We start from the raw sequence: 16,745 nt of genomic DNA on the forward strand, positions 1-16,745 counted from the left end.
GCCACCTAGTCACCTAGCTAACGTTAGCATGTTAACTAACCCTTCACTCCTAGAACTGGATAACGTTAGCGTTAGCCACCTAGTCACCTAGCTAACGTTAGCATGTTAACTAACCCTTAACTCCTAGAACTGGATAACGTTAGCGTTAGCCACCTAGTCACCTAGCTAACGTTAGCATGTTAACTAACCCTTAACTCCTAGAACTGGATAACGTTAGCGTTAGCCACCTAGACACCTAGCTAACGTTAGCATGTTAACTAACCCTTAACTCCTAGAACTGGATAACGTTAGCGGTAGCCACCTAGACACCTAGCTAACGTTAGCATGTTAACTAACCCTTAACTCCTAGAACTGGATAACGTTAGCGTTAGCCACCTAGACACCTAGCTAACGTTAGCATGTTAACTAACCCTTAACTCCTAGAACTGGATAACGTTAGCGTTAGCCACCTAGACACCTAGCTAACGTTAGCATGTTAACTAACCCTTAACTCCTAGAACTGGATAACGTTAGCGTTAGCCACCTAGACACCTAGCTAACGTTTTCAATTATGTATTTTTATTTAACCTTTATTTAACTACAAATTGGAAATTCGTAACATATCATACGTTTTTGCTGATTCCCAACAATTGTACATTTTGTAAATGATAACATATCAGAGACATATCATATTAAATGGAGTGTCTAGGATTTACATACAGTACCAGAACATATCATATTAAATAGGGTGTCTAAGATTTACATACAGAATAATACGTAATTCTCTGAGACCAGGTTGGAGAGATGGGGAAGAGGGATTGGGTATGTGCGCATCCCCCCTCAGTCCCTCTCCCCCTCCCTCTCTCCTCCTCTTTATCTCCCCTCCTTTCTCGCCCCCTCCCTCTCCCCTCCCCTTTATCTCCCCCCTCCTTTCTCGTCCCCCTTCCTCCTCTCCCCTCCTCTCCCTCCACAGTCAACAAGGCAAAAATAGAGAGTTTACAGAGCAAGCTCTCTCCTCTCCTGACTGGTTCACTCGCCTCATCTAACTAACCATCCTCGGGGAAACACACTTTTAAGCACGCACGCACGCGCGTACACACACATTGAAGCTCCGCTCAGCAGCAGCAGGGAGTGAACAGCCAGCTTGCGACTTATCCCCGCCATTCCCCGGTACAGTAACTTCCTCAGCATCTCCCGGCCTCTGCAGAGAGAGAGAGAGCACCGACCGACAACCCAACTGGAAACCGGCCCCACGGCTCTATAGTGACGGACTGACCGACCATTAAATCCCGGAGAAGGGAAGAGGACTATCTAGTACTCAAAATCCCGTCATCGCCTGTAGAATATACTTCAGACTGCGGATTTAAACCGTCACATTGGCCAATTGTCCATTTGGACGGAGCAAGAGAACTGGTAGTGCGCAGTGTGAGAACACAACAGAAACCACTTGACGCGGAAAAGTCCCGGGCACTTCCCGGTATTTTAGGAAACAGAGGGACGCATCTCACCTTACCGAAATACCGACGCCGGTAGCCTAAAACGGAGCCGGTCTGAGCAACAGCTACCACCGGCAAAAATCAGTGAGGTAAGCGGTGTGATTCAAATGGATAGTAAAAGATACATAAAACGATTTAATTAGTTAATTTCACAGCTTTGTACATCAGATGGGGTTTTGTGTTGACATGGTATGTGCTGACAGAATGTTGTTTAGTGTCAGACCTCACAGAAGAACATCCACACGATCGATGAAGGAGGGGAGCTTTGGGTTGGAAATTACCATTTCAGTTTCTCACTCCTTCCGCCTCCATACTCAGCAGAGAGGGATGAAACAGAGGACGTTACATAAAACAAGGATTTCTCCTCCTCCTCCGGCCTCCTCCTCTGGCCTCCTCCTCCTCCTCACCTGGCCTCCTCCTCCTCCTCTTCACCTGGCCTACTCACCTGGCCTCCTCCTCCTCACCTGGCCTCCTCCTTCTCCTCCTCACCTGGCCGCCTCCTCCTTCTCCTCCTCACCTGGCCTCCTCCTTCTCCTCCTCACCTGGCCACCTCCTCCTCACCTGGCCTCCTCCTCCTCCTCCTCCTCACCTGGCCTCCTCCTTCTCTTCCTCCTCTCGGTGTTTCTCTTCAGTTATCAGCCCGCGGGACAGATTCCAACTCGCTCTCACAGTCTTCACGTCAGAATTCAACATTCATCCGTGTTTCTCTTCAGTTATCAGGCCGCGGGACAGATTCCAACTCGCTCTCACAGTCTTCACGTCAGAATTCAACATTCCTCCGTGTTTCTCTTCAGTTATCAGGCCGTGGGACAGATTCCAACTCGCTCTCACAGTCTTCACGTCAGAATTCAACATTCATCCGTGTTTCTCTGATGTCAAATTTAGAAATGATTGCAAAAGTCGAATTTCAAAGTCAGATTTTTTTTTTTTACATTTACCCAGAGTAATTTACAGTAGTGAATATATGTGTTTTCTTACTGGTCCCCTGTAGAAATTGAACCCACAACCTTGGCATTGCAAGCACCATGCTCTACCAAGTGATCCACACAGGGAATTAACCCTGAATGGTTAAGGTTTGGGATGGGATGGGCTTAAAAAACGTTTAAAAAATCTAAACTTTCTATTGTTGGATTTGAACCTGCAACGTTTGGACTCAGAGGCAGATGAATAAGCTCGTCCACAACACTCTAGCAGAACAAAAAAGAAAAACTACAGCTCACCGCTGCCCCTAGTGGCCGGTTTCCACGTCACATCCCGACGTTCCTCAACGTTTGGACTCAGACGCAGATGAATAAGCTCGTCCACAACACTTTAGCAGAACAAAAAAGAAAAACTACAGCTCACCGCTGCCCCTAGTGGCCGGTTTCCAAGTCAGACGGACGTCGAACACTGACCTGTATCACGGGTGACCTGGCTGCCCTCCCCCCTCCACTTTCAGACCGTTATTGATCCTTAATTGATTAATGCAACATTTTCACAGGCTACATTGTGATGATTAGTCCTCTGTTTGTGTGTGTGTGTGTGTGTGTGTGTGTGTGTGTGTGTGTGTGTGTGTGTGTGTGTGTGTGTGTGTGTGTGTGTGTGTGTGTGTGTGTGTGTGTGTGTGTGTGTGTGTGTGTGTGTGTGTGTGTGTGTGTGTGTGTGTGTGTGTGTGTGTGTGTGTGTTCTCCCTTTCTAAACCCTCTAAAACCTCCCCGGCTGCTGCTGTGTCCAGACAGACCAATAGTTAGTCTCAGTTATCAGACAGAATAGGACATTACCTTCACATTAGAGATGTCTTGACTATGGACACAGGACAGTCAGTTCGGGTCGTTCGGTGAGGACAGACACACAGCAACAGAACACATGACTATGGACACAGGACAGTCAGTTCGGGTCGTTCGGTGAGGACAGACACACAGCAACAGAACACATGACTATGGACACAGGACAGTCAGTTCGGGTCGTTCGGTGAGGACAGACACACAGCAACAGAACACATGACTATGGACACAGGACAGTCAGTTCGGGTCGTTCGGTGAGGACAGACACACAGCAACAGAACACATGACTATGGACACAGGACAGTCAGTTCGGGTCGTTCGGTGAGGACAGACACACAGCAACAGAACACATGACTATTGACACAGGACAGTCAGTTTGGGTCGTTCGGTGAGGACAGACACACAGCAACAGAACACATGACTATGGACACAGGACAGTCAGTTCGGGTCGTTCGGTGAGGACAGACACACAGCAACAGAACACATGACTATGGACACAGGACAGTCAGTTTCGTTCGGTGAGGACAGACACACAGCAACAGAACACATGACTATGGACACAGGACAGTCAGTTCGGGTCGTTCGGCAGCAACAAAAAATCAATTGTGTCTAATTAACTCTGGCATGTACCATGTGGCCAGTGTAACATGTACACTATTGGTCAGTGAAAAACACTGGCATGTACACTATTGGTCAGTGAAAAATAAAGTCCTACTTGATGTGGTGTTAAAATAACAACATTTTTCAAAGTGTTGCAGTGCTCCTCATTTAACTCTGGCAAAAGTGTTCAAAGGAACTCGACTGTGGTGTTTGGAAAGCTCTATATATATAGCTCAATATCAACACCGACAGTGTAAAACAAAAACACTTGATTCATAGTCAACCGGACTCTCTTTAACTAGTGTTAGACTTTCCCAGTGTAATTTCATTAACACCTGTAGTTTCACAGAAAATCATTTTGGGACGTTTTAACACTGTATAAAGAGTGTAATTTGCATATTTCCCAAGGTGCCTTTTCTTTTTGAGTAAATTGTTTACCACCCGTGGCTGTATTTGTTAGTGACAAAGATATGGTTGTTTCTTACCTTTTTTTTTAAAGGCCTGTGGCTTTTGCTCACCAAGTACGTCCCCTAGGGCGGGATGTTATTATTGTAATGCTTCGGGTGTCGTAGTCAAACGCAGGAGACAGTGAGTGCAATGCTGTGCGTCTTTAATAGCACCAAAGCACCACAGGGTGCTCACAATACTAACCGGCCCCAAACACAGGGAATGAAAATGTACAACGGAAAAATCACGACACTAACACGTACCTCTACAACAGAGCCGAAGGTTACACTGAAATAATCCCGCACAACAACCAGGCGGGCCGGCTGTCTAATAAAGACAAACTAATCATATATAAACAGGTGCTACCAATAAACATACAAGGAGGGAGAGGAAAGACAATCAGTGGCAGCTAATAGGCCGGTGACGACGACCGCCGAGCGCCACTCGTGACAGATATAATACAATTAAACCATGACAACACATTTACATACATCACTTATTGGCCTAATTGATGGCTTTGTTTTTGCCCTAACAAATCAAAAATGGTGACTTTACTGACTGTCTTGATATGTTTGGACCATGATAGTTTGTTGGTGATGTGGACAAAAAGGAACTTGAAACTCTTGACCCATCGTTGTCGGTGATCAGGCCCTAACACTGTTGTGTCCTCAGCAAACTTAATGATGGTGTTGGAGTCGTGCCTAGCCATGCAGTCGTGGGTGAACAGAGAGTACAGGAGGGGACTAAGTACACACCCCTGAGGGGCCTCCGTGTTGGGGATCAGCGTGGCAGATGTGTTGTTGCCTACCGTTAACACCTGGGGGCGGCCCGTCAGGAAGTCCAGGATTCAGTTGCAGAGGGAGGTGTTTAGTCCCAGAGTCCTTAGCTTAGTGATGAGCTTTGTGGGTACTATTGTGTTGAGCGCTGAGCTGTAGTCAATGAACAGCATTCTCACATAGGTGTTGCTTTTGTCCAGGTGTGAAAGGGCAGTGTGGAGTGCAATAGAGATTGCATCATCTGTGGATCTGTTGGGGCGGTATGCAAATGTAATCCTTCTGGCCCCGCGGCCTTGTGAATGTTGACCTGTTTAAAGGTCTTACTCAGATTGGCTATGGAGAGCGTGATCACACAATCGTCCGGAACAGCTGGTGCTCTCATGCATGCTTCAGTGTTGCTTGCCTCGAAGTGAGCATAAAAGGCATTTTGCTCGTCTGGTAGGCCCTCGTCACTGGGCAGCTCACGGCTGGGTTTCCCTTTGTAGTCTGTAATAGTTTTCAAGCCTTGCCACATCCTACGAGTGTCGAAGCCGATGTAGTAGGATTCAATCTTAGTCCTGTATTGATGCTTTGCCTGCTTGATGGTTTGTCTGAGGGCATAGCGGGATTTCTTATAAGCATCCGGATTAGTGTCCTGCTCCTTGACAGCTGCAGCTCTAGCCCTTAGCTCGGTGGGGATGTTTCCTGTAATCCATGGCTTCTGGTTGGGATATGTACGTACTGTCACTGTGGGGACGACGTCATCGATGCATTTATTGAGGAAGCCGATGACTGAGGTGGGTACACTCCTCAAATCAAAATCCAATCAAAATGTTATTGGTCACGTACACATGTTTAGCAGATGTTAATGCGAGTGTAGCGAAATGCTTGTGCTTCTAGATCCGACAGTGCAGTAATATCTAACAAGTAATCTAACAATTCCCCAACAACTACCTTATAAACACAAATCTAAGTAAAGGAATGGAATAAGAATATATACATATAAATATATGGATGAGCCATGACCGAGCGGCATAGGCAAGATAAAATAGATGGTATAGAATACAGTATATACATATGAGACGAGTAATGTAAAATATGTAAACATTATTAAAGTGGCATTATTAAAGTGACTCGTTATCCATTTATTAAAGTGGCCAATGATTTTGAGTCAGTCATCCCACATCCTCCAAACCATCCTACATCACCAAACCATCCCCCAAATCATCCCACATCCCCAAATCATTCCACATCCCCAAATCATCTTACATCCCCAAACATCCTACATCCTCCAAACCATCCAACATCCCCAAACCATCCTACACCCCCAAACCATCCAACAACCTCAAACCATCCTACATCTGCCAAACCATCCTACATCTGCCAAACCATCCTACATCTGCCAAACCATCCTACATCATCCAAACCATCCTACATCCTCCAAACCATCCTACATCCCCCAAACCATCCTACATCCCCCAAACCATCCAACATCCCCCAAACCATCCTACATCCCCAAACCATCCTACATCCTTCAAACCATCCTACATCCCCCAAACCATCCTCCCCCAAAACATCATCCCCCAAACCATCCTACATCCCCAAACCATCCTACATCTGCCAAACCATCCTACATCCCCCAAACCACCCTACATCCTCCAAAACATCCTACATCCCCCAAACCATCCAACATCCTTCAACCATCCTACATCCTCCAAACCATCCTACATCCCCCAAACCATCCTACATCCTACAAACCATCCTACATCCCCCAAACCATCCTACATCCCCCAAACCATCCTACATCCCCAAACCATCCTACATCCTCCAAACCATCCTACATCCCCCAAACCATCCTACATCCCCAAACCATCCAACATCCCCAAACCATCCTACATCCCCAAACCATCCTACATCCCCAAACCATCCTACATCTGCCAAACCATCCTACATCCTCCAAACCATCCAACATCCCCCAAACCATCCTACATCCCCCAAACCATCCTACATCCCCCAAACCATCCTACACCCCCAAACCATCCTACATCCCCAAACAATCATACATCCCCAAACAATCCTACATCCCCCAAACCATCCTACATCCACCAAACCATCCTAAATCCTCCAAACCATCCTACATCCCCCAAACCATCCTACATCTGCCAAACCATCCTACATCCCCCAAACCATCCTACATCCCCCAAACCATCCTACATCTGCCAAACCATCCTACATCCCTCAAACCATCCAACATCCACCAAACCATCCTACATCCTCCAAACCATCCTACACCCCTCAAACCATCCAACATGCTCCAACCATCCTACATCCTCCAAACCATCCTACATCCCCCAAACCATCCTACATCCTCCAAACCATCCTACATCCCCCAAACCATCCTACATCCCCCAAACCATCCTACATCCTCCAAACCATCCTACATCCCCCAAACCATCCTACATCCCCCAAACCATCCAACATCCCCCAATCCATCCTACATCCCCAAACCATCCTACATCCCCCAAACCATCCTACATCCCCCAAACCATCCTACACCCCCAAACCATCCTACATCCACCAAACCATCCTACATCCCCAAACCATCCTACATCCCCCAAACCATCCAAACATCCACCAAAACCATCCAAACATCCTCCAAACCATCCTACATCCCCCAAACCATCCTACATCTGCCAAACCATCCTACATCCCCCAAACCATCCTACATCCCCCAAACCATTCTACATCCCCCAAACCATCCTACATCCCCCAAACCATCCTACATCTGCCAAACCATCCTACATCCCTTAAACCATCCTACATCCCTTAAACCATCCTACATCCCCCAATCCATCCTACATCCCCCAAACCATCCTACATCCCCCAAACCATCCTACATCTGCCAAACCATCCTACATCCCTCAAACCATCCAACATCCTCAAACCATCCAACATCCTCAAACCATCCTACATCCCCCAAACCATCCTACATCCCCCAAACCATCCTACATCCCCCAAACCATCCTACATCTTACTGGGGCCTTTGCTGACAGTGTTATTATTATACCACATGACAACCCCCATAGTTCTCCTACACCAAATATACATACACCAGGGCTCTGCTGTTGTGTTAGCGACTGTAGCCTAGCAACATGAGTGTATAGAACGTTAGAGCAGAGAACTTCCCGTGCCTGTATGACGAACAGCAGAGTGTTCAGGGCTACAGAGGAAAACCCAGATACTGTTAGGAAACCCAGGTAGGCTAGAATGGTCCACATATGGAAGTCAGCCTCCAACATAACACCCCGAGTCTACTCTTCCTCCTCTCCCAGCCCCCTCATCCTCTTCCTCCTCCTACACCCCTCCAACGGACTGCTGCCAGAGAAAGAGAAAGAGAGAGAGAGAGAGAGAGAGAGAGAGAGAGAGAGAGAGAGAGAGAGAGATGGCAGCCGCAGCGGTGTTGGGTACAGTCAGTAATGTGTTGAGTAATGAATGAGCTTTTTTTAGGAATCAGAGAGCAGAACACACTCATCGCTGAGTGTACCAGAATATATATATATATATATATATATATATATATATATATATAGAGAGAGAGAGAGAGAGAGAGAGAGAGAGAGAGAGAGAGAGAGAGAGAGAGAGAGAGAGAGAGAGAGAGAGAGAGAGAGAGAGAGAGAGAGAGAGAGAGAGAGAGAGAGAGAGAGAGAGAGAGAGAGAGAGAGAGAGAGAGAGAGAGAGAGAGAGAGAGGGGGGTAGAGAGAGGGGGTAGAGAGAGGGGGTTGAGAGAGAGAGAGAGAGAGAGAGAGAGAGAGAGAGAGAGAGAGAGAGAGAGAGAGAGAGAGAGAGAGTGGGAAGGGGTAAATAGAGGGGGGTAGAGAGAGAGAGAGACGTGGAGCGGGGGATTTAGATCAATAAGGAAAGTGAGATGTAGAGGGAGAGATGGAGAGAGGAACAGATGGAGATAAATGAGGAGAGAGAGAGTTGAAGAGGGGGAGAGAGAGCGCCATTAGGTTAGGAGAGGGAGAGATAGAGAGAGAAGCAGAGGGAGATGAATGAGGAGAGAGAAGAGAGAGTTGAAGAGAGGGAGAGAGAGCGCACCATTAGGTTAGGAGAGGGAGAGATAGAGAGAATCATTAGTAGAGAGATGAAGAGAGAGAGGAAAGATAGAGAAAAATATCCTCCCAGCATCTCAGGAGAATCCCACGGTGAAACCAGAGACTATATCTCTGGCAAACACCCTTACTCTCCTCAGCAGCATCAGTCCTCAGCCCAGCCATCCTGTCTACTGGAGTGAGAGAGGGAGGAGAGTAGAGGAGACAGACAATGTTAATTAACAATAAACCAGTAGTACTACTAGTGGTAGTAGTAGTACTACTAGTGGTAGTAGTAGTAGTAGTAGTAGTAGTAGTAGTAGTAGTAGTGTAGTCAGAGGAAGGCCCTAGAAATGGTCAAGGACTCCAGCCACCCTAGTCATAGACTGTTCTCTATTTCTGTTCTCTGTTTTGCACGGCAAGCGGTACCGGAGAGCCAAGTCCAGGTTCAAGAGGCTTCTAAACAGCTCCTACCCCCCAAGCCATAAGACTCCTGAACATCTAATCAAATTGCTGCCCAGACTATTCACATTGCCTGTCCTCCCTCCTCCCCCTCTTTTACACCGCGGCTACTCTCTGTTATTATCTATGCATAGTCACTTTAACTCTACCTACATGTACATATTACCTCAATGACCTCGACGAACCGGTGCCCCTGCACATTGACTCTGTCCCGGTACCCCCTGTATATAGCCTCCACATTGACTCTGTACCGGTACCCCCTGTATATAGCCTCCACATTGACTCTGTACCGGTACCCCCTGTATATAGCCTCCACATTGACTCTGTACCGGTACACCCTGTATATAGCCTCCACATTGACTCTGTACCGGTACCCCCTGTATATAGTCTCCACATTGACTCTGTACCGGTACCCCCTGTATATAGTCTCCACATTGACTCTGTACTGGTACCCCCTGTATATAGCCTCCACATCGACTCTGTACCAGTACCCCCTGTATATAGCCTCCACATTGACTCTGTATTGGTACCCCCTGTATATAGCCTCCACATTGACTCTGTACCAGTACCCCCTGTATATAGCCTCCACATTGACTCATTACAGAATCATATTGAAAATGCACGTGCATTTGCAATATGGTTCACTGGGCATTAACCATATGAAATTTGACATGCTCAAAAATCTTGCAGAAATGCAAAATTGCATTGTTGGTTAGGGGCTCGTAAGAAAGTATTTCACTGTGAGGTCTACTACACCTGTTGTATTCAGCATTTCACCGTGAGGTCTACTACACCTGTTGTATTCAGCATTTCACTGTAAGGTCTACTACACCTGTTGTATTCAGCATTTCACTGTGAGGTCTACTACACCTGTTGTATTCAGCATTTCACTGTAAGGTCTACTACACCTGTTGTATTCAGCATTTCACTGTAAGGTCTACTACACCTGTTGTATTCAGCATTTCACTGTAAGGTCTACTACACCTGTTGTATTCAGCATTTCACTGTGAGGTCTACTACACCTGTTGTATTCAGCATTTCACTGTGAGGTCTACTACACCTGTTGTATTCAGCATTTCACTGTAAGGTCTACTACACCTGTTGTATTCAGCATTTCACTGTGAGGTCTACTACACCTGTTGTATTCAGCATTTCACTGTAAGGTCTACTACACCTGCTGTATTCAGCATTTCACTGTAAGGTCTACTACACCTGTTGTATTCAGCATTTCACTGTGAGGTCTGTTGTATTCAGCATTTCACTGTGAGGTCTACTACACCTGTTGTATTCAGTATTTCACTGTGAGGTCTACTACACCTGTTGTATTCAGCATTTCACTGTAAGGTCTACTACACCTGTTGTATTCAGCATTTCACTGTGAGGTCTACTACACCTGTTGTATTCAGTATTTCACTGTAAGGTCTACTACACCTGTTGTATTCAGTATTTCACTGTAAGGTCTACTACACCTGTTGTATTCAGCATTTCACTGTAAGGTCTACTACACCTGTTGTATTCAGTATTTCACTGTGAGGTCTACTACACCTGTTGTATTCAGCATTTCACTGTGAGGTCTACTACACCTGTTGTATTCAGCATTTCACTGTGAGGTCTACTACACCTGTTGTATTCAGCATTTCACTGTGAGGTCTACTACACCTGTTGTATTCAGCATTTCACTGTAAGGTCTACTATACCTGTTGTATTCAGCATTTCACTGTAAGGTCTACTACACCTGTTGTATTCAGCATTTCACTGTGAGGTCTACTACACCTGTTGTATTCGGCGTCTGTTGATCAATAACTTCTATGAGCCGTTCTGGTTCAGAATACTAACTTGACTTACTTACTTACTACCCCCAGGTTGCCAGGGTAACCTCCCCCAGCCAATCAGCAGTCATGGATGAGATGGATCTGCCCCAGATGAAGAAGGAAGTGGAGAGTCTGAAATACCAACTGGCTTTCAAGAGAGAGAAGTCCTCCAAGACAGTCACTGAGTAAGTCAACTACTACTACACTACACTACCACACTACTACTACACTACTACTACACTACTACTACACTACTACACTACTACTACACTACAACACTACTACTACACTACTACTACACTACTACTACTACACTACTACTACACTACACTACCACACTACTACTACACTACTACTACACTACTACTACAACTACACTACTACACTAATACTACTACACTACTACGATTTTTTTTTTTAAATGGTCGACCGAAAGTCTTCTGTTCTTTTGTCCAGTCGATTGGTCGACATTTTTAAAACGTGTATTTTTCCATTTATAGACACCCCCTATGTGTTTAAAAAAAATAAACGATATGCATTGAGCTTCTCTGATACTTTAAACTTCATGTTCACTGAAATAAGACACAAATGACTCAAGAGGGAGCCAGAGATCTAGATAAACCAGAAGAAAGAGAAACAACCTGAACCTGACCCGATTATTCTCCTCCTATTCCTGCTGCCGTTAGCAGATTCTGCCATTACTCTCCTGAAGTTGCCGGTAATAGGTTAGGAGTCGGCAACCTTTCTCATGTTGAATGACCTTACCGTCTCTACCCCATCGGCATGCCAGTTATGGTTTTCACACATTTCTGTGGAAAAGTTTAATTTAATTTATAATAACGTCTTCATATGTCAAAATATATTGTAATGTGTTAAATCAAAATTATATCCAAATCTAAATAAAAATGATACTAACCTAAAAAGTAACTTCTATTGCCAACTATGGTAAAGAAAATAGTCTACATAAAGCCAACAAATAAATACATTGCAACCTGCAGGTAGAAAATATCCTGATAAAAAATTAAATATTCTATAAATCACATTGGCTTCATATTGTCACGCCCTGGTCGAGGTATTTTGTGTTTATCTTCATTTATTTGCTCAGGCCAGGGTGTGGCATGGTTTGTTTTGTATGTGGTGTGTTGGTATTGGGATTGTAGCTTAGTGGGGTGTTCTAGGAGAGTCTATGGCTGTCTGAAGTGTTTCTCAATCAGAGGCAGGTGTTTATCGTTGTCTCTGATTGGGAACCATATTTAGGCAGCCATATTCTTTGAGTGTTTTGTGGGTGATTGTCCTTAGTGTCCTTGTTCCTGTCTCTGTGTTAGTTTACACTAGTATAGGCTGTTTCCGGTTTCGTTACGTTCTTTGTTTTGTTTTGTAGTGTTTATAATTGATTCGTGTTTTACATTTGTTTATTAAACATGGATCGCAATCTACACGCTGCATTTTGGTCCGACTCTCCTTCTCCACAAGAAAGCCGTTACACATATGGCCTGTCTGCAACGAACTTGACATATTGTATCAACTATTAACTTGAGTCGGGGCCAAGTAAATTTATAACACTGTATAAAATATTCTGGGTCTTCAGAGTTTCCAGACACATCTGTCGGCTAGTTGAGTAATGGATAAGAAGCAGTGCTTGACTTGGCCAGGAGCTGAGTACCTTCACCTCAAATGATCTACTGCTCGAGCTCCTCTTCCTCTTATAGAATATTATCTCAATGTTCTACTGCTTGAGCTCCTCTTCCTCTTATAGAATATTATCCTAATGTTCTACTGCTTGAGCTCCTCTTCCTCTTATAGAATATTATCTCAATGTTCTACTGCTGGAGCTCCTCTTCCTCTTATAGAATATTATCTCAATGTTCTACTGCTTGAGCTCCTCTTCCTCTTATAGAATATTATCTCTAAAGTATTCTGGAGCTCCTACACCTGAATATGAAACAGTTCCGGAACCCAAAATGAGTTCCGGATCCCATTCCAGTCCAAGTCAACCACTGATCAGAAGTAATCAGGTCGGGCTATTTTATGATATTTCCACTGGATCAGAGCATGAAATGTTTCTCTTTCACTCTGAGTAGTTATTGTTGGATAATAAGAACCTAACATTATCAAAAAAGGAGAGAGGATCTCTGGCAGTCTCTATGGGAGTACCACAGGGTTCAATTCTCAGATCAGAGCATGAAATGTTTCTCTTTCACTCTGAGTGGTTATCGAAAGGGAGAGAGCTGGAAGGATTTTTCAAATACTTTGAGGAACTATTTGTAATTCTCAACGGAATTACAAATACTTGCTGTTTTTAGGTGAAGAAAACATTTACTTTGAGAAGCTCCACAGTTTATTAGTGGTGGAGATTTAAAAACAAATCTAATTTTACTTGTCGTCTGCGTAGAGGTGGATCAGGGAATCGCCCGCAGCAAGAGCAACATCATTGATATATACAGAGAAAAGAGTCGGCCCGAGAATTGAACCATGTGGCACCCCCATAGAGACTGCCAGAGGACCGGACAGCATGCCCTCCGATTTGACACACTGAACTCTGTCTGCAAAGTAATTGGTGAACCAGGCAAGGCAGTCATCCAAAAAACCGAGGCTGTTGAGTCTGCCGATAAGAATATGGTGATTGACAGAGTCGAAAGCCTTGGCAAGGTCGATGAAGACGGCTGCACAGTACTGTCTTTTATCGATGGCGGTTATGATGTCGTTTAGTACCTTGAGTGTGGCTGAGGTGCACCCGTGACCGGCTCGGAAACCAGATTGCACAGCGGAGAAGGTACGGTGGGATTCGAGATGGTCAGTGACCTGTTTGTTGACCTGGCTTTCGAAGACCTTAGATAGGCAGGGCAGAATGGATATAGGTCTGTAACAGTTTGGGTCCAGGGCGTCTCCCCCTTTGAAGAGGGGGATGACTGCGGCAGCTTTCCAATCCTTGGGGATCTCAGATGATATGAAAGAGAGGTTGAACAGGCTGGTAATGGGGTTGCGACAATGGCGGCGGATAGTTTCAGAAATAGAGGGTCCAGATTGTCAAGCCCAGGTGATTTATACGGGTCCAGGTTTTGCAGCTCTTTCAGAACATCTGCTATCTGGATTTGGGTAAAGGAGAACCTGGAGAGGCTTGGGCGAGGAGCTGCGGGGGGGGGGTGGAGCTGTTGGCCGAGGTAGGAGTGGCCAGGTGGAAGGCATGGCCAGCCGTTGAGAAATGCTTGTTGAAGTTTTCGATAATCATGGATTTATCGGTGGTGACCGTGTTACCTAGCCTCAGTGCAGTGGGCAGCTGGGAGGAGGTGCTCTTGTTCTCCATGGACTTCACAGTGTCCCAGAACTTTTTGGAGTTGGAGCTACAGGATGCAAACTTCTGCCTGAAGAAGCTGGCCTTAGCTTTCCTGACTGACTGCGTGTATTGGTTCCTGACTTCCCTGAACAGTTGCATATCGCGGGGACTATTCGATGCTATTGCAGTCCGCCACAGGATGTTTTTGTCATGTTTTGTCATTTATTATCTTGTCTTGTCCCTGTGCTTCCCATTCTATTCGTTTCCCTCTGCTGGTCTTATTAGGTTCTTTCCCTCTTTCTATCCCTCTCTCTCCCCCTCCCTCTCTCACTCTCTCGCTCTCTCTTCTCTCTATCGTTCCGTTCCTGCTCCCAGCTGTTCCTATTCCCCTAATCAATCATTTAGTCTTCCCACACCTGTTCCCGATCCTTTCCCCTGATTAGAGTCCCTATTTCTTCCTTTGTGTTCCGTTCCTGTCCTGTCGGTTCCTTGTCTAGAATTCACCGTGCTGTGTTTGTGTATCGCCCTGTCGTGTCGTGTTTTCCTCAGATGCTGCGTGGTGAGCAGGTGTCTGAGTCTGTCTGGTTCAAGTGCCTTCCCGAGGCTACCTGCTGTTCACCTGCTGTTCAAGATCGAGTCTCCAGTTTGTCCTCGTCATTTCGAGTGAAAGTTGTGTTTTTTTGTTTGTAATTACTTTACTGGATTAAAGACTCTGTTTTCGCCAAGTCGCTTTTGGGTCCTCTTTCACCTGCATGATGTTTTTGTGCTGGTCGAGGGCAGTCAGGTCTGGAGTGAACCAAGGGCTGTATCTGTTCTTGGGTCTGCATTTTTTGAACGGAGCATGCTTATCTAAAATGGTGAGGAAGTTACTTTTAAAGAATGACCAGGCATCCTCAACTGACGGGATGAGGTCAATGTCCTTCCAGGATACCCGGGCCAGGTCGATTAGAAAGGCCTGCTCACAGAAGTGTTTTAGGGAGCGTTTGACAGTGATGAGGGGTGGTCGTTTGACTGCGGCTCCGTAGCGGATACATATCTACAAGTAATCCAACAATTCCAAAACTACTACCTTATACACACAAGTGTAAAGGGATAAAGAATATGTACATAAAGATATATGAATGAGTGATGGTACAGAACAGCATAGGCAAGATGCAGTAGATGGTATAGAGTACAGTATATACATATGAGATGAGTAATGTAGGGTATGTAAACAATATATAACGTGGCTAGTGATACATTTATTACAGACATTATTACAGACAAGTTATTTTAGAGTTGAGTCAGTATGTTGGCAGCAGCCACTCAATGTTAGTGGTGGCTATTTAACAGTTTGATGGCCTTGAGATAGAAGCTGTATTTCAGTCTCTCGGTCCCCTTTAAGCCAATCAGAAAGAGATCTCCCAAATGGACACATTTATATACCTACATTTGAATGCAGGACAGGTAGCTTATAGGCATATATACTTCTATGTGTAACCAGGTGCGTGTCTAGCTGATAGAACTCTAGAACTCTCAGTGATATAACTGTAGAACTCTCAGTGATAGAATGTCTCTATAGAAGTAAAGGAGATAATTATCAGTGATAGAGAGAGCAAGAGAGAGCGAGAGAGAGAAACAGAGAGAGAGAGAAACAGAGAGAGAGAGAGAGAGAGAGAGAGAGAGAGAGAGAGAGAGAGAGAGAGAGAGAGAGAGAGAGAGAGAGAGAGAGAGAGAGAGAGAGAGAGAGAGAGAGAGAGAGAGAGAGAGAGAGAGAGAGAGAGAGGGAGAGAGAGACAGAGAGAGACAGAGAGAGAGAGAGAGAGAGAGAGAGAGACAGAGACAGAGAGAGACAGAGAGAGAGAGAGAGAGAGAGAGAGAGAGAGAGAGAGAGAGACACAGAGAAGTTCCATAGTACATCTGGACGACAGCATGGCCAATGCAGACGATCCACCACACAGCGCCCAGATTTAAGGTCATACGGCCTCTGCAGAAATCACGGCATCCGTCTTCCTCGTGCTTCGGAAGCAGTTGTCAACGAAGTGAGTTTGTGATTATACAGTGATTTACATTGACAATCGTGTCAAT

The 16,745-nt window shown here is 45.4% G+C and overlaps 1 protein-coding gene across 1 annotated transcript in view; it reads left to right on the top strand.

The window, feature by feature from the left end:
- The first annotated feature begins 949 nt into the window (after nt 1-949).
- Nucleotides 950-16,745, top strand: part of LOC124021412 (guanine nucleotide-binding protein G(I)/G(S)/G(O) subunit gamma-13-like) — an 18,728-nt gene continuing 2,932 nt past the window's right edge. The window contains exons 1-2 of the mRNA XM_046336602.1: nt 950-1,564; nt 11,456-11,589. Of these exons, the coding sequence (XP_046192558.1) occupies nt 11,492-11,589 (98 nt within the window). The 5' untranslated portion in view covers nt 950-1,564; nt 11,456-11,491. The remainder of the gene's footprint in view (nt 1,565-11,455; nt 11,590-16,745) is intronic.

The sequence above is a fragment of the Oncorhynchus gorbuscha genome, unplaced genomic scaffold (genome assembly GCF_021184085.1).
Source record: "Oncorhynchus gorbuscha isolate QuinsamMale2020 ecotype Even-year unplaced genomic scaffold, OgorEven_v1.0 Un_scaffold_1102, whole genome shotgun sequence".
NCBI lineage: Eukaryota > Metazoa > Chordata > Actinopteri > Salmoniformes > Salmonidae > Oncorhynchus > Oncorhynchus gorbuscha.